Genomic DNA, 24,219 nt, shown 5'->3' on the forward strand with positions numbered 1-24,219 from the left:
TGCTCTGTAGATATGACAGGTTTTATCAGTATATATTATGGAGAGGAGTCTGTGTGGATAGATAACTGGAACATCATCTTTGTCTTAATATCATGTTCTTGATCTAAAGCTTGAGGCCTCTAGGTCTGGCAAACAACTATATATTTCTTAATTTGGATAAAAAAATAGTCTTAATTAGTCTAATTATTAGAAATAATTGGGCCATTTTAGATTTTGGTTTTTTTAAAAAAGAAAACTAAAGATAATGTGTTGGAGGAAATGCCTCCCAAACATCACAGTTTGATAAAATCTTAGGATATTTTTAATGGTGGCCATGATCAGATTCAAAATTTGATTTAAATTGATTTATGTCCCTTTAACTTGTAAGTGTGATTGCAAACCATAGTATAATCACTAGATCTAACTTCTGGCTGAACTGACATTTTAGTTTCAGGTAAACAAATTAAAGTTGAGTTAATTATACAAAGCCATTTGGGTGTATATAGCGTAGGTTTCTTATTAAAATACTTCACTTTCTTGTCTTCAGTCTGAAAACAAAATACTTGCATATTTGCATGCATAAAGTTGAAGCATTTTTAATGTTTGTAACATCTGTCAGTGGAATTTTAAATAAGGATTGTAATCCAGATTCACATAAATTTCCCCATATAACAGGTTACTGCAGGGAATGATCAGATAAGGGTTCTCAACGAGGCCTGAAGTGATGCCTTAGGATTCTAGCTTTTATATTTTTCATATATTTGTTATGCTCCAATTCTTTAGTGTATAACACTGAAATCTATATAGAGTGTTAGCTACTGCTTTCCTAGTCTGGTCAGACAAAACAGTTCCTCTCTAGGCCTCGGGATCAAGGACACCATCTCAGGCTCCAAGAAATGCAAACAAATGTGAGCTGGGGGCGGGGAGCAAACTTGGGGTAAATTACTTCATTACCTGAAGTTGTAATTGGAAGATTAGTCCTCAATATGCAAATGGTCCAAACTTCTAAAAGTGTGAAAACCTGTGACCCATCATCCATTTTTGGGTGTAGCCCCTGGGTGGGCTTTGTCTGCCCTAAATGTTCCTGAAGGCCTTTCAATAAGTAATTCTGCTTTTTATTCTCTTAATTTTGTCTGGTTTCTGTTTTTAGGTAGTCCCAAAAAGGCATCAGCAGTAGTACATGGGGACTGCAGTGAGCCACAGTGAGGTGTAGGTCTGTTCCTGGTCTGTTATGTGTATTTTAAAAGAAGCTAGTATTCCAAAAGTAACACCTGAAACAGGAGTGCTTATCATTGAAAAGAAATTAACCTGAATGGTTTTCAAAGTTCCTTCAAAGCTGGAAGTGCAAGGTTGTTCTCGGACCTGCATGAATTAAAATGGAGAAGGGAGATCAGAAAAGCACATCTGGATGTATTTGAAATTTTACATAAATACTTGAAGTGCAGCTATATGATGTGCTGCTATATGAAATCCAAGTTCACAACATACACTGTTAGGAGCATCCTCCTTTTACTGCCCAGGTGAATACCATGGGGCAGCTCAGCCCCACAGAGCACTGCCAGTCACCTGCTGGCCCCAGCCAGTGACTTGGGGTTGACCATGCTCCCCTAGACTCTTGCCCACCCCCACCCCTCACTTGATGCTGTATAAGCTCTACACAGCAATACCTAGAAGAGCCCTGTGTTACCAACACTGGTTATCACAGAATCATAGAATGGTTTGTGTTGGAATGGACCTTAAATAGCCTCTTATTTCGAGACAGGCAGGGACACTTCCCTCTTTACCAGGTTGCTCAAAGCCACACCCAACCTGGTGCTGAAAACTACCAGGGATGGGGCATCTGCCACCTCTCCAGGCAACCTGTGTCAGTTCCTCACTACTACTACACAGTGAAGAATATCTTCCCATTACCTAATCTAAACCTACTCTTAGTTTGAAGGCATTCTCGCTTGTCCTGTCCCTATCTGCCAGTGTAAAAAATCACTTTTTTTTCATAGGCCCCCTTCAGGTACTGGAAGGCTACAGTGGGGTCTCCCCAGAGCCTTCTCTTCTCCAGGCTGACCTCTCAAATCCCTCAGCCTGTACTCATGTGTGAGGTGCTCCCAGCCCTGTGATGAGTGCACATCTTTCCTGTGCAAGAGGTTCTTCAACATCTTTCCAAGGATCATCTTTCCTTATTCATGTTTTGCCAACTCCTTGTTGCTGTCTCCTTCAACCCTATGTGAAAGAGTTGGACTGGTCTCTTCTGGTCACATACCCAAAATACAGCTTTGTACGCACTATTGTGAAGAAAATTAACTTGAGCCTAGCCAAAATCTGTACAATGCTATACTTTCACACATGCAATTCAAGGAATAGGTAACACATAAGCTAATAGCATATTTGTCAGTCTGCACTGACACTGTCATTTCTGGGAGTTTTCTTCTTCCTCCAGGAAGAAGGAAATAAGTTGTTAATTATTCACAGCTCAGCAAGTCCCTTTCTGCCCTCACTAATAACATGTGAATTATGAACTACCTTTGAAATCAATAAAGTTTGAAGAAATTATAACAAAGCAAAAAGAATAAACTTCTGTCATCTTCTGTGCTTTTTTCCCCACATCTTAGGCTACAGATCAGTGATCCTTAATTGGAACCATTGCTACATATCTATTTTTGCATTAAATCCTAAAAAATATTTTAAAGTGAAATTGAAGGATGTTAAACCAATACTTGTATCTGTTCCTAAGATTGCTTTTGTTTCATATAGGTATAGTGAATAAAATTACATGAAGTTAAACTCTGGTGAAATGAGACACAAAGTGCACTTCCCTGGGTTCAGGGAAATCAAGTCAGGTCAGGACGTCATTGTGCATTTCATTATTCAGAGGATTTTTTCACATGACCAAGAGCTATTTTCCTTTACTGATTTGCTTTAAATTAGATGTTAGATCACTTCTGTTCAATAGACATAGGAAAAAATATGTCTGAGGGAGGATATTATTTAATTCAGATCTTTCTTACTTCAAGACTTCTGGTAGCAATGACAACCCAGAGATACATAGTACACCTGAAAGAAAGGTGATTGATATTTTAATGTCGTGTATTTAATCCATCATTGCTGAGACAGTTCAGAATTAAAATATATGGTCCCACTATCTGTTTATGTTTCTTAAAGAAGAGTGTCTGATATGCATCTTTAGAGCATCAACAGGCTGTGGGTTAGAGACAGTATCTGTCTCTGAAGGTAGCATTGGGAATATCAATTCCCTCCTATTCTTTGAAGAGTTTCCTGTTTCCTGTAAGAGAAATAAGATGTATTTACATGGCTGTTGCCAGTGCTTTTCTTAACATCATTCCTTCCAAATTGTTAAAAATCTGCCTCTGAAACTGTGTGATCAGTGAGGTCTGTAGGTAGTCACATTTGCAGGCAAGGCAGCAGCTCTGTTGCAGCTGTGCAGAATGCAGTATCTGAAGGGTAGGGAGGGTGTAATAGTCATGCTTTTAGTCTGCTCTTTGCTTGCATAGGAATCCCAGATGTATATTTTCTGTACCAAATGTTAGACTCCTAACCTTTCTCCCATTTAACCATAAGTGCTCAAATTCTTCTGGGAATGTGGTCTCTGTCTATCTGGAGGTAGATATATGTTAGCAAGTCTTTGGGTTTATAAAATATCTGTAGATATCTGGCTACTCTTCCTACAGAAGCTAAGGCTCCTCTTCACAAAGTATTTCTCAATATTAAATATTTCTTTCATGAAAACTATTTCTACTGCCACATTTTCTACATAGAAAGCATTTTGTTCTGTAAATGTTGTTTTAGATAGAAACAGAAAATTGTGTTAGAAATACTTGGACAAGAATGGATTATTGTATATCCTAGAGATGCTCAGAATGTGGACTCAGCTGATCTTCTTTAAAGAAGTGAAATATTCCCAAGTTACTATTTTGTTGTTGTCTTTCATAAAGAAGAAATCTACCTGGTCATGCATGGTAGTTTTGAAACACGCTATTGTCTCACCTTTGACCCAGCAGTGTCTGACAAGTCTCCCTAGCTAGATCAGAATCTTTCAGAGAAACAGTTTCTCAGCCATGCACTTTAATTCAGAAGAGGTCTTTTAGAAACAGGTCAGATGTGGTACTAGCTTCAGCTCTTGACTGGTGTGAGTTCTCTTCCAAAAGCAAGATAGTGGAGGTGACAGTAAGAAAATGGTAAACCAGGACAGTGAGTTGGATTCCAGGACATAACAAAGAAAGCCACAGGGCTGCTGGTACCTCTGCTTGGTACTTTACAGACAGTAGGAGATGGTTTTTGGGTCATATAATAGTAGCTTCTGCCTTTGTTTTTTGTTGAGGCTGCCACTCTTTTTTTTTTTTTTTCCCTCTGTTCCCTGAGAATGGCCACTTTGTTGTGACCTTTCCACATGTGGAACCAGGTAGCCTGCAGGTCATGAACCACCTGCTGATGCCTCAGACTCTGCCCTGTTGATTAACATCTATTTCCAGATCTTCATCACTAGGGAATTTTTATGCTTTAATAAGTAGCTGTCAAGTGAGAGGTAAAGAAAGCAAGTAGAAGGTAGATTCAACATGGGTTTCTTGTCTCAGTTTTGCTTAATTTATTATATACAAGGGCTCACTGTCTTGTTTTTCTTTGCTGCTGTGTCCTGTGGCCTTGAATCAGGGTCAGGCTCTTTGCTTACGTATGAACCACTTTCCCAGATTCCAGGCTGATCTTGAAACTTGGGGCTTGTTGGCCTGCTGGAAAACCCAACTTCAGCCTGTCTTTGGCTTGGCACTTCTGTTCGTGTGTCCTTCCTCTCAGTCCCCCAGATACTGCAAAATACACCAGTGGAGTCTGGACTCTTTATGCTGTTTGCAAATGATTTCTTTCCAGACTTAACACCTTTTCCAGAGAAATCAGAAAAGCCATGGTGTGTTGAAGTAACCATGCTCATTACTTACTAGCTTTTAACTACTATGTTGACTATTTTTTTCTCCCTGACAAATTAGTAACTGTTATTGCTCTTCTTTTAGTGGAGGGAGCATAGTTCAGTATATTTTGAGAGTGAAAAGCAGCTGTTAGACATAAAAATAGAGGCAGTTCGTAAAGACAGAACAGAATTCCTATATTTTATGCACACAGATTCACTCAAAGCACTGCGGACAGCATTTTCAGTTTTCATTTGTGCCCTCTTCTTCTTTCGTTACAGTTTTTGCCATGCTTCCAGTTTTTCATGCATTTTTTAATCTGCGGAACTACAGGCTTAAGATATCCAGCAGGTACTCTTTTTTTCCTCAGGCTATCTCTCTTGCATGTTGCCTCTGCTGTTTTATACTTCTTTGGGTTTTATGTCTCTGTGTGGAGACTGTGAATTTGGACAGGGGGTACTCCTAATCTGTGCAGTGCTTTCTCTATCTTCAGTAACGCCACACAGCAAACTCCACAGAGAATCACAAAGGTCATGGGTCTGTGGGCTAAAAGGAAGTCTGAAACACTTGTTGGGGAAGACGATACCTCTGAGTAGCAGTTTTGAGGAGGGAAACTATCAGTTTCAAAGGCATGTATTGGTAGGACCTCATATTGTGTTGCCAGAATAAATGTGATGAGCACAGAAGATGTGTAGCTGTTTACATGGTGCTTCACAACTGAGATTTGGCAGAAAGATTAATATGTTCTAAGCAGTGGAGTTCCTATTTTGTAGTACATGATATTCAACTGTGTTGGTAAAATATTATTTCTCTTTTTTTTTTTTTTGTGCCTCTCAGCTGTCATATGCTTAACCTTTGTGTGGTCATAGACCAAATGATCAGTCTGGTGAGTTCAGTTTGTTGCAGAAAATATTTGTTCTCAGAAAAGCAAGACTAGAGTATGTCTGGTGTCCAGGCACGTTTTAAGTATCAATTAGTACCTCAATTTCACCAGTATTGCATGGGAATAATTTGATTTTACTTCATAGTAGTATTCTGATCATTAGTTCATTAGTTCATTTTACTAATACAAAGGCATGACTGTTTAAATTTGCCATTATTACGATATCTGAGGTTCAGGCAGCAGGAGCAGTTACATTTTCAGCACCAGATGATCTCTGCTTGTCCAGTTGAACTCTGTGCTTGCCTGCTGTGGCTATTTGTGAGAACGGTGAATGGTAAGGTAGTCCATTTATCTGTCTAGCAAACATAATTGTTTTTTTTTTTTTTTTTTTTTTTTTTTTTTTTTTGGTCTTTCCTTGAGCAAAATTTACATTTCTTTTTTTCTTTGGGAATATCTATGAACTACATATGCAATTGGTACTTTAAATCTGTGGATATATACCGTAGGACCTGACATTTCACAGCTTAGCTTTTTGATGACTTATAAGAAGAAAATTTCACAGTTCATGCCTGTGGCCATGCAAGTTATTCTCTCAGGGGTTCTGACATTCCTTGATACATCTGGAAGCTTTTTCTTGCAGTTTTGATACCAGATGGGGAAAATATCTTCATAACCAAGATCGTCCCTCATGTGTACATCTCCCCAAACTGGAAAATTTAAGGCAGATAATGCAAATACAAGGTTGAAATGAATGAAGTATTTAGAGAAATGTGGGTGCAAAGGCTGTGCAGTTCCAGAATGTGGTTTCTCATTTGTGTATAATCTAGCCTAGCCCCAGACTGCTGCCCAAAGGCAATTTTTTTCATTACCTCCTGGTAAAGAGTGGTACACAGCTATATTAATGCACCTTCACTTCCCCAAGTGCCCTGTTTTGCTAGAGAACTGGTGATTATGACTACAGAGTTGTTAGATGCAGTACAAGGGAGAGATTAACTAGGTTGCTGGTTCTTGGGAGCAGTGAGAGTGATGACGGGAGAGAAGGGAGAGTCTCTTTTTGGTGGCAGCCCAGTGTTTAGGTCAAACTAACCACAGTACAAAACTGCTCTCTTGGGTGTCTAATATTTAGTAATCTGTGAGATGTTTTAGTAGCACTGTAACTCACTGTCCTTGCTTGCTTATCTCCCCTGTCAGTCAGAACATTTCATTCTCCCTTGGTTTTAGCTTGCTTTGCCTCATCTGTTATATTTATATATTTGTCATTGCAGACATAGCTGTATGCCGTACACATTCTAGTAGAGAAAGCCGTAAGCATCTTGCCTTGCTCCCTTGTGGTCTGGTTTGGATTTCATTGGGCACACACCTTCTGGTTCCTCTGGTGCCTGAGATGTGATGCCTGCTGTAACATCTGCTCCTTCAGACTCGTGCCTTTCTGCGGAGAGCACGTTCAGGCAATCTCTCTCTCACTGTCACGCCGCAGCGGCAGGACCAGGCACGTCCCTGCTGCACACAGACCAGCTAAGGATTCAGCAGCAGCTCTCCCACTAGGCTCTGGTTATAGCTGTTGGGAGAATTAGCTATCAGAAAATTTTCATACTCCTAATATTTATCACTGTAGGGCAGCAGTGCTGGCATTATGACTTCCGGCTATTTGTTTGTGTTTGTAAGGCAGGTAATTGTGATAACTAGGCAGGCATGTGAAGAGAGAACTGGGAAAGGAGAAGGCATGTTCTATTGATGTACTTTGGATCTGCCTACTTACAATACTGCTGAGAATGAGATGGACTTCCTCAAGAAAAGGAATACTGGTGAGAGATTTGGCTGGAGTTTTGAATGTAAGGTTGATTGAAAAGATTCTGTAACACTATATCCAGCTTATTTATGAGCAACTCCTTTGTGGTAATCCACTTGGTAAATGTATAAATCTCCAGACAGAAACTGATGTCACTGGGAGACAGTTTTAGACACCTTCTTTTTAATTATTAGATGCTTTTCCAATTTTTGACCACTCTGTAAGTAGTGAACCAGCACCTCACTACTTCTCTTGCAAAAATATATTCCTTTACATTATATAGTTGCTCTTCCTTTTGCAATTTTATCAGACACATCACTGCTTTGTTTTTGCTTGGCCTCCTTGGTTAGATCCCTCTATTTCATTGCTCATCTGACTGTGAATGATAGTGAAGAGCCTGGTGCTTGACATCTTATTTCAGTCTGAAAAATAAACTCTGATCTTTGTCTTTGCACTTTGGATTAGTGTGCTTTTTGCTTTGGTTATCGTGTTAGGGCCTGTTAAATTGGTAGTAAATGTTTGTTAACTGCACCTTTGATGAGTGTATATGATGAAAAGAAAGAGACTTCTAAATGAGAGGGTTGTAAGTGAAAGACATAGCTTCTTGTTCATGGCTGCATTTAATTTAGTCTGCTCAGTTTAAAAGAATTCAGTGGTTTAGAAAGTGGCAGCCATTAATGCTGTGGCATCTTAGTGTTTGCATTTTCTGTTGAACCATCCATCCTTAGTATAAGCAAATAGTGTAAATGCAGGAACTCAGTGTTCCCTAACTTTGTGTAACAGTCTTACTTGTTGGACCTGGTTGTTCCATTGTAAGAGCTAATTTATAATACAGTTTCATATATTGTAGAGCTACATACCATAGAGGTGGAAGCAAGAGCTTGTGGAGAGAAGTTTCTCAATACTTTAAAGAAAGTATGTCTTGCACAGGGTTCTGCTAATAAAAATTGGATGAAAAATCTATCGTGGTGATTAAGGGCATGGCTGTCCTTTTATATAAAAAATTGAAATGTTATGATAAAATTAAGACAAGTGTAAGTATGTAAGAATACTTGCTAATCTATATAGTTAGTTTTCAGACATTGGTGGAAAGTCTCAATACATAGAGTGTAGACACAGCTCCAAAATGGCTGTAGAAGTGCTTCCTTTTCTCACAAGTCAAAAAAAAAAAAAAAAAAAAAAAAGCTGCACTGGCATTTTTGTTTTCATTGGTGGATATTGTACTTGTCTCTGATACACTATGCCTGATAGACCTATACTTGAATTTATATTTACAGGTTACCAGCTTCTACTTTGCATATTAAAGAGTGCAATGTACCCAGCTGCAGACTGGGCCCTCAGCCAAGACGCTTTTCACATGAGTGTGTCTTTCTGCAAAGGCGTGCCTTCATTTCTCAGGACACGTCTTCAGATTAGAGTTTTTATGTTACACAGATGTATTCTTTCTAACTTCAGCTCCTTGTTCACAGCAGATGCTCCAATGAGTGGAATTGATTGAAAGGTTTTCTCTCTAGATTTCTTGAGTTAATATAGTATTTTATTCTTTCCTGTATTTTCTGTGTCATATTTGAGGCTGTGGTGTTTGATTATATGAACAGTGAATGTTCAGAATAAGCTGTTTTTCTCCATGCATTCTCTTCTTAACTGTTCGGTTTTACTCATGGAAAAATAATCTAGTTTCCCAACTCTGTGCATTTTAGAGACAGCAAGGAGTACAAATCTCCTTTTGTGTCTTTCAGATACCTGTATTAAATCAATAGGTGCTCTTGCCTTTGAAATCCATGATTTCTGGACTGCCTATTGAAGTGGGACCATTTACACTGTCATGCTCTATCATATCACTGCTGTAGCTTTTCTTTCAGTTCTGCATTGCTGTAATGAAGATAATTCAGCATTGTTGACACATTCTATACTTCTGTTTGAGTTTTATCAATAATCTATTTCCATGTGTAGAAAGATTCATTAAGAAAGGAATTTTAATAACGCATGGAGAAGGTAGGGGTTCTGCTAATGAACAGACTCCAAAGCAACAAAACCAGTTATTTAGCTAGGATCCATTTTAATGTGTCTGTAAGTAGGCAAAATGTTAAAATTGTTTGGAACTCTGGGATTGTTGTAGTAAATAGCCTTAATAGCTTTGCTCTAATATAATTCAGTTATTATGGAGACTTCCGTTATTATGGAGAGTGGGATTTGAGTTGTGTGCTTGATTTCCTTACTTGACCAGTATAGCCTATGTTCAAATCTTAGGGGATATACCTTCTGTATCCTTAGGTTGTACTGAGTTTCCTCGGCTTGCACTAGGATTGTTATTATTATTGTTATTATTATTATTATTATTCTTGTTGGTATTATTGTTATTATTACTATTGTTACTACTACTAATAATAACAACAATAACAACTGGCCCTTAAATGGGAATTGTTAATTCTGTGTCCTAATATGAATTAGGAAAAGAGGGAAAATATTAATTTGGTACAAAAGTCTGTGTGTTCTCTAATGAGGCTCGTGCATCTCATCCCCGTTAGTGTTTGTGTGTGAAGACTCTCGGGTACTTGGAAGTATAGCTCAGGGTGGGTTTTAATTGTCAAGTGCAGTTGTCAGCCAAATTTTGTTTTTGTTATCCCATGAAGGGGCAAAAAAGTTCCCTGTTATAGTGGTGCTGAGGTAAATCTTAGAGGGACTGACTAAACTGAGGGGATAGAACAGTACTAGGCCTCCCTCATAAATTAGGTCATTTGTGCTTTGCCAAATACCTTGTTTTGCTTTTTAGTCATTGACATTGACTGAAAACTTGTGGAGGACTGATCCTACTTGCCTGGCAATTTTTATTGTACAGAAATAGTCACTGAAAGCCATTACACTTCTTTTCACTCTTCAGTCTCCAGTGGTATTAGCTACTGTAGTGAGGTTTTATCAGTGATTATCTGCAGGAGTTTGAAAAGATTATCTTAGTGCCTCCTACCAGAGCATAGAATATAACTGCTGAATTTTATGGCTGTCAACTCTAGGTCATGTATCCTAGCAGGATGGAAAATAATTGAAAGGTCTAGATCAGTTATCAGTACAGGGTGTATGTAAGTAAACCTACATTAAAGTCAGAAAAGGCACATCATAATATGCCTTGTGTATTTGCCAAATCCTGATACAGCCATTCCCTTTTTGTTTGCCTTCAGTAATTCACATCTAAATCCACAAGTTTTAGTCCAGTTTTGCTGTTGTGTGTTCATATAGTAAGACACCTTGATTGAATGAGGTTGCAACTTTGCTTGGATAGATAGTCTTGAAATATATATCTATGAAAGACACAGGGAGCCCTATTTTTGCCTGAGTTAATGTTATTGCTGAAGTGTTTCAGTTAGAGTCTTCATAATAAAACTCACTTAAAAGTTATTTTTAATAATGAATTTTCTAATTATAAAAGTTTGCAAACATTTCTGTTCAGATACTGGCCTAATAGTTTGTCTTTCTTTTTTACTATGTTGTTGGCAAGAAAATAACAAAGCAAACAAACGTCACTGTTCTGGTGACCCCTGGACTTTTACTGCTGCACCCTTTGTGCTTGGTCTACCTGGCAGCTGAAGGCAGAAAAGTTTAAATTTCTTATTTCAGCCCAAGATATTTTGCCCTTTGTGTCCTTGTGAGGTTTCTGTGCCTTTTGTCCCTCTAGAGTTCCTTTTATTATCTCTTTGCAATGAAATGTGGGGTTGGTTGGTTGGTTGTTTGCCTGGAGTGATGGATCATGTGCAAGAGAGACTGACACTGTGTTAAATATGGGATGCTTACTCTGTTCAGGCCACAAAAGACATGAGATGTCTCAGTTCCAGTTTCCAGGATTCATTAACGCCATATAAATGTATTTCAGCTGTAAGATATTTACCATTTTTATTAAAACTCATCTGCATGAAGGGTATGTTTCTCATGGAATTTTTTTGTTTTTCAGGAAACATGATTTTCTGAGATTAAATGAATGTTGGGGAGTTTTAAAATCCATTCCATTTTGCATGATAAACTACAGCCCTTTTACAGCTCTGTGCAGATCACAAGGAAATAAATGGATGTAAAGAGAAGGTGAGAAAATAAAGTGCAGAAGAAAATTGGAAAGAAGGAAGGAATCTGATATGCAAATCAGGAAGAAAGACTTCATAGAGGAGTGAGGGAAAGGAGAACTTGACAGTGTTGTTGCACTAGAATGGAATTTAGTTTGTAAGTTATTAAATTATTAACATAATAAAGAAAAAAATTACTAAGTAATATTAAAGCAATGCAATTTTAAATGCAGGAAGCCTTAGCAAAAGTAATTTTAGTAATTTAATTACTTTAAAATCATAAATGTCAACTACTAAAAAAGTGCATTGGAAATCTTTGTTTTCTACAAAATCTGTAGTTTTATTCGCATGGCCAGCAATGGTTTCCTAATGTTATTTTGTATCTGAAATTCATACTTTAGGAACTGTCAAATTATTGCCACCAGCTTTTACTTTTATGCTGAAAATATATGTTATGTGAAGTAACTTACACATTTTTAAGTTAAAAGTAGTCCTGAATTTATTGCCACTTTATAGGGATTTTTTGCAAGATGGAGAAACAAACTGGCATGGAATATGAATAGTATTTTTTTCAGGCTGCTCAGTCCTGAGAATTAAATTGGTAGGGGAAGTAAAATACAATTGTTCTTCTGTTTGCTGGCTGTGGGTGACAGAAACCCCAAGCTGCCTGTGTAGAGTTCAACAGGAATTCTTCTCATCACACCAAGTGTTGCACTTCACCTAAACATCCTACTTGAACTGGGGGAAAGGGACAAGGATTTTTTCCTTTAATCTTAAAAATAATCTCCAACACAGGATTGTGTGGATTGTGTGCCTTGTTTGCTATTGGGTTCTTCTGGTTTTCTTTCCAGTGGCTGTCCCCCCCACCACCACCTTTTCCTCCTATTAATCGTTGTGAAATACATGTCAGCAAAGATGTTTCTGCCAGACTTCTGACCTCACCATATCTAGATGGGGTGTCAAGGGGGAAAAGTTTATCTCTCTGCAAAGGAGATAACAAGCTATCACTGAAAGTCAGTTTGAAATGGAGGGGATGAGAAATGAGCTATTCTCCATTCTTGTTTGTGTTGGGGTGTAGAGCATTAATGGATTAAAAAACCCTCTGAGACACGGACGTCGGGATCTTTCATATTCAGCAGGAGGGTTCTGTTTTGACCTGCTCTTAAAAGAAATAAAAGTATAATACAATGCCTTGAAAGAATGATAAATCTTTAAACTCTCTGCAGACAAATAGTGTTCTTCAGTGATAAATTGTTTTGGAAATTCTCAACTAAGGAGAGATTTTTTTATGTCCGCAAGTATTTCAGATGAATTATGACTACTCATGACTAATACAAAGTCTGGATCTCAAATGAAGATGTAGTTGGGCAGTAGTCCAGTGACACCAAGTTCAACCGATCTTTAGAAAATAGTTGTCTCTTGTCTCTTTTTTAGCAGAGAATACGTGTTTAATTATTACTTCTGTAGGACAAATTCAAACAAGTACAGTCTGTGTTTATAACTACAGATTTACATGGTGGATGTGTTCCATTTATTGTGGCTTTATTCCTAATTCTAGGAGATACACAAAGGATAATTTCTTTTGTGAGGTCAATATAGAATAATAACTCATACTAGATTTTCTTGGCTTAGCACCTGCATTTGTCAAGATTTCAGAAATTAAAAGGTTCACCAGGAGTTATAAGCCTCCATACTATGACAGCTGTCAGTGCTTTGACTGTAGCAGAAGTTTCAAGAACATCATGGATGTGTTGGAGATGCAGTGACCTTAGAAAGCCTTAGTACTTGCAACTTATGTTTGCACACAAAGCATAGGACCTCTTGGAATAATCTGAATTTGGATAGCCTGCTCTATGAAGAGAGTAACTTTGCCTCTTGCCATGTCCAGAAGTATTTCTTTTTAATGCTTGTGCCTTCCATGGTGGCAAAGAACAAAGTGGGCTGGCCTGCCCCTTATCTAGCTTTGTCCTCTCCCATCTGTGGCAGCCTTTGTACTTCTAATACACTGTTTTGCAGTTTGGAACCTCTCATGTGCCTCTGTTGTTTCTTTTTTGTTGTTGTTTGTTTATTTGTTTGGTTCCTTTATCATATCACATATGGACATTTGGTGTAACCCACTTTTAGGACTGCATACAGTAAGAAGTCTCTAGCATATTCTCATGTTGGGAAGTCTAGGAAGTAATCTATAGATGTGTATTTGGAAGTGACTTGAGAGATGAAGAGTATGAAAAGACATCTTCAGATCTGCGCTCAGATCAGCAGTCACTGGACTTAAGAGTTTACGTACACAGAAGACTGATTATTCTGTCTGTATCTTCAGGGCTGCTCACTCAAGTGCTCTCTGAAAGCACTGCTCTTTTGAGTGCACCTGTGGTTGCTTCTGAACATTTTTGCCTCTGCCTGAAAGCACCTGTCCTTTCTCTTTGGACTTTGCTCTTTCCCCCTTATAAGTGTAAAATAACAGGCTGAAAGACTATACTATCTCAGACAGAGATCTATGCACCATGTCAAATATTTGTTATTGAACAGGTTTAGCTGGATGCCTGTGTTTTCAGTGGTTCTAACAGAGAATGGACTTGGTGCTGTGTAATGTTTAAACTTGAATAAATAAATAAGTTTATCTAGTAAGTAAAGAGAAAACATGGGAAGGAATTCTTGCATTGTCACAGACAGCTTATAAAGTAGTGACTTTGCAACACAGCAAAGCACTAAAGAAAATTATCTTAAAGTAACAAGAGTCACTTCAGTTAAATTAATGTATCTTCATATTTCGTTGAAAATTAGCATATATGGCTTCCCTCTTAAGCTAAGCATAAGGCATATCTTGATTTATTGTTACTTATAAAGCATAGGACTCCATGGAATAATTGAATTTGGATAGCCTGCTCTATGGAGAGAGTAACTTTACCTCTTGACACCCCCAGAAGTATTTTTTTTTGATGCCTGCTCCCTTCACAGTGCAGAGAGCAAAGTGTACTGACCTGCCCCTTTGTCTAGCCTCGTCCTCTCCCATCTGTGGCAGCAGGGATGCTCAGAGTGCGAGATGCAGCATGGTTCTCCAGGTTCTGCTGCAGGGATACTGCGTACTGGAGGTGTATAACAACAGGGGTACTGGAGAGCAAGCAGTGAGTGTCCACTCTCTCTTACCATCAGATGAGTTTTCTGATCCACCTTGAAACCAGCTTCCTCTGCACCCCAGCCTTTCAAAAAACCTCTTTTTTTCTATCACCCCTTACAACTCACTAGGATTTCATTACAGTCACTGCAGAATATTTTGCCATTGCTTGGAAAGACTCTGACTGAGCCTGTGCTGCTGAGAAACCATGAGTCAGCTTGCTCACGGGAAGGAGGAGGAGGCAAGGAAATCTCCTTTTTTGATGAATCTTCCCACACTTCCTGCTGTTTCTGTTTTGGGCACACTGGTTCAGAAGCTGTGGGCTGTTTTCTGCCTGGCTCTCACTGTGTGAAAATTGTTCCTTCCCTAAGAGGGATCACCTACTTGTCCTGATAGGAGGTGACAGTATCCCACGCTTTCCCCCATCTAGAACAAAAGGGATAATCTTTCATCTCCACTCAAAGTGAAGCACAGTGCCATGGGGGAACTAGGGCAGGAGAAAGCCCTTGCTGAGCTCTGTAGAGTTTCAGAGTCCAGCAATGTTTGAGAGGTTTTCTAAGTCACTCTTTGCTCTGAGAGGCTGCTGTTTAGTCTAATCCTGTGGGATAAATATATTCTCATTTAATTCACAGGGGCTCACATCCTAACTTACCTAAGGCATGACTGGATTCACAACACTAACAGCAAAGAATTTTTTGCAAATACCATACATTTGTGTAGGTTATTAAGTGAAAAGCTCCACTTCTACCTCTTTGCTTGGAAGGTCATAGTCTGAGGGTGAGCGCAACAGTACTGAAATGGTTTTAATAGAATGTGATTCTGGATAAAAGTGATGACAAAGAGGTAACAAAACAGTGCAGTTCACTTGCTGGAAACATCTTGCAAGTGCTTCAATTATATTTCATGCTTGAGTTGAGAGGTGCTACAATAGTGACAGGAGGAGAAAAATAGAATTGCTTCATTTCTTTTCTCCCACCCACAGACGTTTCTCAGTGTGGAAAATGAGTCATCAAGAAGAGGTATTTTTACTTTGCAACAGACATTAGAGAACTGGTGATCTTCAGGCAAACTGTGTCAATTGATGTACTAGGCAAGAGGTCTGATGCTACTTGCACAGATTTTATTTCTTTTCGAACCACTGCAAAGTCACAGCAAGAAGCAACCAACACAGACTCCCCAGGATTTACAGCTCAGGTATGGCTCCCAGTGTGGCAGCTGTGTGACATGGCTGAGCTGAGGACTGTGCCAAGTCTCTGGGGTATGAGTCTGCTGACAGAACTGGGGTGGATCCTCATGAGAGACTGATGCTCGCAGGCCGCCCTGCAAGCGCTGCCCCAGCACATTGGCAGTGGCATGATGGGTCTGTCAGGACACGGCCTGCTTGCCAGCCTGGCCTCAGCTCTGTCGGATATGGCCAGGGACATCTATTATTTTTGGAGATGTAGACTGACATATCCCAGCTTTCAAGAAGTTTTTTAGAAGTGTCCTGTCACAATGAAAAATTAGCATCAACACAATCATAAGGTGGCCTCTTGGTTTGAGAATATAATCAGCTGGGATGTCTGGGCATGCTGCTGTTTGCCATCTGAGAATTTGAGCATTTAATGTGCTTTTAATTTGTATCTTATTTTGGAGTGTAAGACTTCAATATAATGTGTAACAAACAGGGATTTTATTTGTCATTGTCAACGCATTTTGCAGAACGGTAAGAGGAAACTTGAGGCTCAGAGCCACGTAACGGAGTTAATCAAATCAATCTGCTAAGCACAGACCTCATCATCATTGTTTCTCACTAGACCACACTTTTATTCCTCTAAGCTCTTCAAAGGTGCTGGTGGCTCAGAGGAATGTAAAGCAACAAACCTGCAGCCACAAGCTAGTATTTCTCGCACCCAAACTAGTAGTTATCATCCAAAACATGTTTTTCTGGCAAGCAGTGTTACTGTTGAATGAATGTTTTTCTCTTTTATTACCTTGTACTTTTGTTAGTATTTACTCTCAGATACCAAGTTTGCACACATTTGGAGAGATCTCTATGTTGTTCTGTATGGGGTTTGAATGGTTTTGGTAGCTGGCAAACTTAACAGGAGTGACTTCTGTAAGAAGCTGGCAGCAGTCCAAGATGAATGTGCTCCTATTCAAAGATGGGCTTATCAGAAAAGGTGTTAATGCCTCTGTGATATTTAGGAAGGGAAAAAAAAGTTATTGCACAGATGTAATTGCAGCCAGAGAAGAGAAGAGTAAGCAGGTGTGAGAGGAACAACTCTGCAGACCTAGGTCAGTGGAGAAGGAAGGGCAGGAGGTGCTACAGGTGCCAGAGCTGAAATTCCCCTGCAGCCCATGGTACAGACAGCTGTGAGGCAGCTGTGCCTCTGCAGCCCATGAAGGAATCCAGGTATTCAGGGATCCATCTGCAGCCTGTGGAAAAAACCTGCAGTGAAACAAGTGGGTGTCTGGGAGAGGAGAAGGCTATACCCCATGGGAAAACTCTGCAGGAGCCAGGGTCCTGGCAGGGACCTGCAGATCCATGGAGAGAAGAGCCCATGCTGGAGCAGGTTTCCTGGTAGGACTTGGGACCTGTGGGGGACCCACACTGGAGCAGCCTGTCCTTGAAAGACTTCACCCATGGGAGAGAACTGATGCCCACGGGATGGACTCAGGTTAAAGGACAATGGACAATTATCTCCAATGGGAGGGACCCCTGCTGGACCAGGGGAAGGACTCCTCTCCCTGAGCAGTGGCAGGAGCAATATGTGATGAACTGATTATAATTCCCATTTCCCGCTGCACCACTGTGGAGGAGGAGGTAGACCCCTCCTCCTAGGAGGAGGGAGAGGTGGAGGAAAGGTGTTCTTAATTTTATTTTAATTATCCTGCTCTGATTTTGATAAGTAATAGAATTCAATTATTTTCCCCAATGTGAGTCTGTTTTGCCTGTGGTGGTATTTGGTGAGTGATCTCTCTCTCTGTACTTATGTCATGAACCTTTCATTACATTTTTTCTCCCATTTGCACTTGTGGAGGAGAGAGGTGGAGAGGCGTAGGTGGGCACCTGGCATCCAGCCAGGGCTAATTCACCATGATAACTGATTTTTGGAAGTTTGTACGCTATGAGGATTACTGTTAGGATATCCTTAATCATGCTTTGGTGGCTATATAGTTCTTTTTTGAGTATCACATAAGGAGTTCATACTTATTTTTGCATCCAGCACAAAGATTGTGTCTGACAGTAGTTGTCAGTTGTGGTAGCCTGCCAAAGGTGAGGCTGGCACAGCTTGATGTCACTAAGTCCAGCTGGTAGTGAGGTTGGGCGTGTATTCCCAATAGGCATGATACATGTCTGTATCTCTGTATGGCTGTCCCTTCATCCTGCTCACCAGCTAGGCCAGCTTGCTGCTCATGAGGGGCTTGCTGCTCATGCTTATCCAGTGCAGGGCAAGAAAACAACAGTTCTGGTGACACAGGGCCAGCCTCTTTTATTCCCTTGTCCCTCAGTTTTCCCATGCTTGTTGCCATTACCCTGTTGTTCTATATTGCTTCCTTCCAGACCACCTTTGCCCACCTTGGGTCCTTACCACTGCAAGACTTCAGGAGCCTCGTAAAGTGTCCTCTGCCCTGCCAGTGACCTTGCAGGAAGATAGTGCAGGAAGCATCTCCCACTGACGCCTTGTGTTGGTTGTCGACCCCCAGCCATGGTGCCAGTAGCTCCCTGGCTCAGCTGCGGCTTCCCTGGGATCCCTTGGTCAGACCGAGCTGTTGGCCTGCCTTCACGGCCTGTTGTCACTGTGAATGGAGATGATCACCCAGCTTGCCGGCAGCCCGAGCCCATTTCCAGTACTAAAGAGCTTCCCCACCCTAGGGAGCGCCACCAGTGGCTCCAGCTCTAGATCTTGTCATAGGTGTCCGTGGTGTGTGAAATGTGTGGAGATTCCCCTCAGCTGCTGTGTTGGACAGGCTCATCAGGTTGTTTCCCTCTCTCTGTTAATAACTTTATTTTTTTTCTAGGCAGAACTGAACTCCTTGAACCCTTGTGTCAGTGTATTTAAATAGTGATTTGAGAAGTTTACAATTTTTTTCCCTCTTAACGTTTTCTTCTTTGGCTAGATTTCTTAATGGATCATAGAGCAGACATCTCGCTTGCATTTCTTGTCCTGGATTTTCGCTTACTGACACATCCCCTTTTCCAGTCCTCTGTGAAGTTTTCTAACCACATGGAAGGAGTTTTTCCCTATGGAAGTGAATGTCAGGGCTCCCATTGGGTTTAGGAAGAGTTCTAGTTAGAAATGCCATTGCTAGGCATTCACAGTTCATTATTACTCTCCATGTCTTTTCAGTCTCGTGTGTTCTTTGGGTTAAAGCATACCTGCTTCTTGCCCCTCTGTTACAGAGGAGGGGCTGACATGGTGTTCTTGGTTCTTTTAAGAAAGGATGTTCATTTGTGTATGTGGATTTGAAACAAGAGGTGCAAATAGAGAGAAAAAACAACTTTTGCCTTAGAATTCTGTTTTTTTGAGGGCGTAAGATCCACTGGTATCACTGAAGAGATTGCATGACCCTGAAGAGAAGAATGAAGTCCTGTTAAATACTTTATATTTAGATAATATAGACCTGTACCCTTATAGCTGTACCCTTTTTTTCATATTCAGATTTAGGTTTAGACTGTAGTTTCTGCTTGCACAAATACTTTGATGAGAGCAAATACAGCTCAGTGGAAATACATTGTGAGAGGAGTTGTTGCCTATGTGTGCCTACTTTATTAGGCACATTTACATATTACTGCATTTTTGTTTCTCTTCTGATCTAATATAGTAAAAATAGTGCATCAAATTAAATTAGCTTCATTTTATACTTACTCAGTAGTGGTTGTAGTGTCTTGCAGGATCTGCTTTTTATTTTTAAAACAAATCAAACAAATGAAATATAGTTATTTCCCAGTAATTTCATTTCTTTCTAATTATAATTTTCAGAGGCAAGTGGTTTTGATATTAGAAAGATTATGATGATGTTCATTAGATTAGAATGACATGGTGAATTCACAGAAGGGGAGGAACAACAAATTGTTTGAGAGATTGCATTTGAATTACAGTAATTTCTCATTAAAGCCTGGATTCATTAGTGAACTATATCTAACAAGAGCAATTTTCTTTCTCAAATTTCAGTGTGATCTGTATTGCAAATAATGTTTTCAAAAGAAATGGAAGAAATTCTGTAAAGCAAATGATTTGTTTTTCTTTAGATTAAAGTCACATAGCTAGCTCTGTGTGATCTTTTTCTTTCTTTCTGTTTTTGCTACCAGATTTGTATAGCATTTCTACATCTGTGAGCTCTGCACTGGCTTTGCTGTTGCTGTAGAGCTTTTGGCAATGTTGGGATGGTGGCTGTGGAAGTGTGCTCATATAAGTCTCATATAAGTAAAGTCTTGTATTATTGCATTGTCCCATTTACAAGCAGTATAGCTACATGACTTCTCCCAGTGGAATTACTTCTTGTTCCCATTATCTCTTATGCTATTTACAGACATAATGTTAGTAAAATTTCAAGCTTTTAAAAAATCAAACTGGTTACTACACATCTGGTTGTCTTTGCAGATTATCAAATGTGAGGACAGTAAAATCCCCTAGCTCTGAGAAGTAGTGGCAGTTGCATGATCAGCTGCCGTGACCTATGTTGAATTCAAGTTTGGTAAAAATGCATATGGAGTGTTCCAGAGGTAAAGCTCAGTCTTTATTCTATTGAAAATGTAGTCGCTTTCATGTGAGCCTTTGCACTCTTCTGAAAAATGGAAGTGGCAGGGTTTTGTAGTGTGTGGAGGAGCAAAGCTGTGTTGTCTGTATTACGTGGATTTTTGTTGCGTAACGTACTCATGGTCAGATATACCTGGCTAAAGTAGGCAGATGGTAGATGTAACATTCTAGTTGTGTATCTGTTGATGTGAAAAACTGTAGCAAAAAGAGTCAACCTACCTGTTGGGAAATAGGTAGGTACTAAATCACCTATTGGGATTGAAAATATCTGCATTTGGCAGGAGACTACCAATGTGAAAGACTGATACCCTGTGGATAACAATAGTTTTGGTGTCATTGAAGAATATGCTGTGAGGAAGGATGATTTCTATGTTGTACCTGTGATAGAAAAGGTCTTTTGTTATCTATCACAGGCTATCTGTGGAGCTTACATGATTTGGTATCATTGCTGAGTGTTTGTTTCCCACTTACAAACAGAACTATCAAGGAAAATACCTCCAGTATCAAGCCTAACCAACCACACAGCACTGTGAAGCTTACAACCAGACCGCATTCCCATGTGCCACATCCCGTGTGTACCCTACAGTCCCCCCAGAGATGGCAGTCCCATCATCCCACAGGGCAGCCGTGGCTTTCCCATCAGTGTTCTCCTGACACCTTTGGTAATGCTTCCACAAGGGCAGAGGCCCGGAGAGAATGCACTGAGAGCAAGAGCAGGAGGCATGTCCTGTGGTGTCCACCAGCTACACAAGTTGGGAGGAGGGGAGGAAAGGTTTATTTCTATTCCCTTTGACTCGGAGTTTTGAATCTGGGTTACTCAGGGTGAAATAGTCAGGGATTTGTGTTTCGGTGGTTGTAGTTTGGGTTTTTGAAATTTAATTGCATTTACTACAAACTCCATTGTTATTGAGTGTTGTCAAATAAAGCTTTTTGATCTGATTGAGTAATTTAGGTTAAATTTTGTTTGAGTTTTCCTTTGAGCATTGAGGATCTTACCCTGCAAGGTGCTAAATAACCTTATGCTCCCACAGCCTTCTCAGTAGGAGCTGAGAACACTGCACTGCCCTGGGAGGTGGCTGGATCTTCATGAGGCCAGGTCACACACAGTCTAGCATAATGTAAAAATAGGATGAAGGTTATCAAATGTGTTTTAATTAATACATCATGGCCTCTCCTACAGTCCTAGTTCCTGTGGCTTAATATATCACCATAAGTATTTTGGTTAATAGTAAAATTTTGCTAAATTTTTCAGGCACTCTGTTATTCATATCCTGTTGTAGAAGAAAGCTGCTATTTTTCCTTTTAATTTTGCTTGTGCAAATAATTGGTACTGCTTTACTGTTCCATTTCACCACAGGCAATAATTTCAAATGGTTATACCACTTCTTTTGGGCTTAATGATGTGATCAGATGATGGAAAGTGAGTGACCTTTCAAAATGGAGGGAACTATAATCACTCTGCAACCGAGTTCCTGGTTTTCCGTTCTGGAAGGAACAGCCTCCGCAGTAACCTCCTAGCCCCCGAGGGGCTGTGGGAGAGATGAGGGCGTTTATTGATCAGGTGCTGGCATGGCTCGCATCACCAGTGCCTCTGTAATAAACTGTCCTGTAAGCAGGTGAGCAGTGTGACCCATGCATATCTGCTTCTAAGTTTTCCAGGGGAATTTTTTTGAAATGAAAATGTGGTGTACCCACCCACAGGTACCAGTATACTTGACACTATATTAACAGTACTTGTGTCAGTATTACCTGAAGGTTTTTTTTGTGTGAATTCTCTATCCTCAGGACTCCACATCTCAGTCTTCACACGTGCTGATACTAATTTGCACTCTTCCTGCTTGTAACTGTTTGCAGTTGCGTGTTCGTATGTTCTGTGTGCCCTGACATGCCTGAGATGACACTGTGTCTTGGTAAAACTGACCCAGATTTTAAGATGTAGTTGTTTGAATCAGATTTTCTTAATCTCTATATTTAGGTTCCTCTGTACAATGGGCTCAGTAAAAACAGGATGACAAGCACGTGCAGCTGCATTATTGTTTTCAGTGATGCTTTCTGTGGAGTCTGGGCCACTGCTAGCTGAGCAGTCCTTCAAGTCACTGCAAGTGTATGAGGTGTCAGTGAGACATCCATCTTCCGTGTTTGATCCTTTCTTCTTTTTTGGTTAATTGGTTTTGTTCTCTTCAAGCCATCTAATTTTTGTTTACATAAAGTCTTCATAGCTCTGTCTTTATTAAAGTCTCTGAGGAGATCTACAGATTAAGAGCTCTGTGTTAGTGAAAGGCTTACTGGTCTTAATCTCACATTAGTGGAAGACTGACATTTTCCGCCTGTGTTTGCTTTCATTCTCTAAACTTACTAGAAATGCTTAACAATAGAATGCCTGATTACGAAACGTACGTGGTTGTTTCTCATCTTCTGAATGCTTTCCATATTTTGGTGATAATTTTTATGGGTGAACGTGCTAAATAGTGCAGTCAGAGCAAAGAGTAAGGAAGACATGAAGAGAGAACATCATGTTTGAAAATTTTTACTTGCAAATTAGCTCATGAAAAAGAGGACAGAATGGTAAATATTCACTTTTTTCTTGGGAATTTTGCCTATGAAGTTTTGTGGGACCAGGATTTCATTTTGTGTTTTAAAAAGCATGTACCAATTTTGAGTACCTTAGTATGAGTCCTGTTTTGCCATTTTCTCAAAGATACTTAAATTCTGGCCTTATAAAAGGTGCTTAGGTAGCCAGATCTCTTTTAAGAGACCTAAATTTCTACTGAAATCTGCAACAGAATGGAAGTTTTTGTACCTTACTGAGTACATTGCATTGTCTATAATGGTGGATATGTACTGATGGTATTTTCAAGGGAATATGAAGTTTAGTTTTCTAACTGCCTTTTCTGCGCAATTATTGTTGACCAATTATTTTTAAAATCTGGACTCTAAGCCCTTTTTTCCAAAACTGCTGATGGTTCCTGCTGATTTCTCTTGGAATGTAGTGGTTCAGCACACATGAAAGGTAAATCAATGACTATAAGGCTTTGTAGTTACAGATCGCTTTTTGAGAAAGTGTGCATTTTTTCTTGCTGGGAGGCATATAACAAGACACAGCTGGGAATAGAGCTGTCTCTGCCTTTGCAAGAATACAGGGGCTTCCTAAACTGGTGCTTCATCTGACGTGTAATTAGTTTCTTGAGAAGGCAGGGATCTAATTAAGACTGGTAGAGAGTTTTTTTTAATTTTATCTTTACAAATTAAAATGTATTTAAAATCTTAACTACATGTTGGGGTAGGGTACCAGTGTTATCTGTTGTTTCTTGTTCTATACCTCACTTAGCATTTACTGTAGGAATATCTGCCAGGCAATATTCAAATATGGTGTGTTTGGGTATAGTCTAAAATTAATATTCTATGGACAGTCATGCATCTTGAAGATTCTTTGGCTCAAGAACAGCCCGTATATTTAAAATTTTTCTTTATCAAATGAGCTGCTACTAAATGTAGCTAAATAAATAAAAAAAAATAGTTCAGTATGCTTCCTATTGCTTTCTGTTAGGAAGAAGAAACAGATTGTGTGATATTCAGGATTAGCTAAAATTTATGAGAAGGTGGAAGAACTGTTTCAGATCCTCACCAATGCTGCCACTTCAAATATATAAAAAGCTCTTGAACTGAAATTCCCTGCTGCTGTTATTCTGCACCCTGTTGAAATATAGTACTGGATTATGCTTTGAATTTTTTTTTTCTCTGAGTCACATT

General features: G+C 39.6%; 1 protein-coding gene across 5 annotated transcripts in view; it reads left to right on the forward strand.

Annotated features, from left to right (window-relative positions):
* The window catches only part of PARP8 (poly(ADP-ribose) polymerase family member 8), a 112,615-nt gene that overhangs the window by 17,528 nt on the left and 70,868 nt on the right, over positions 1-24,219 (forward strand). Inside the window, exon 2 of one of the 5 annotated variants that reach the window (XM_085567492.1) lies at positions 11,505-11,632. The exons of 2 other annotated variants lie outside the window; for them this stretch is intronic. In XM_085567492.1, the coding sequence (XP_085423618.1) occupies positions 11,616-11,632 (17 nt within the window). In that variant the 5' untranslated portion in view covers positions 11,505-11,615. Of the gene's footprint in view, positions 1-5,170; positions 5,241-11,504; positions 11,633-15,697; positions 15,920-24,219 lie in introns of those variants that run through there. 2 more of the 5 variants (XM_085567490.1, XM_085567489.1) reach the window with 2 other exon arrangements.

The sequence above is a fragment of the Lonchura striata genome, chromosome Z (genome assembly GCF_050655825.1).
Source record: "Lonchura striata isolate lonStrDom1 chromosome Z, ASM5065582v1, whole genome shotgun sequence".
In the NCBI taxonomy this organism is placed as follows: domain Eukaryota; kingdom Metazoa; phylum Chordata; class Aves; order Passeriformes; family Estrildidae; genus Lonchura; species Lonchura striata.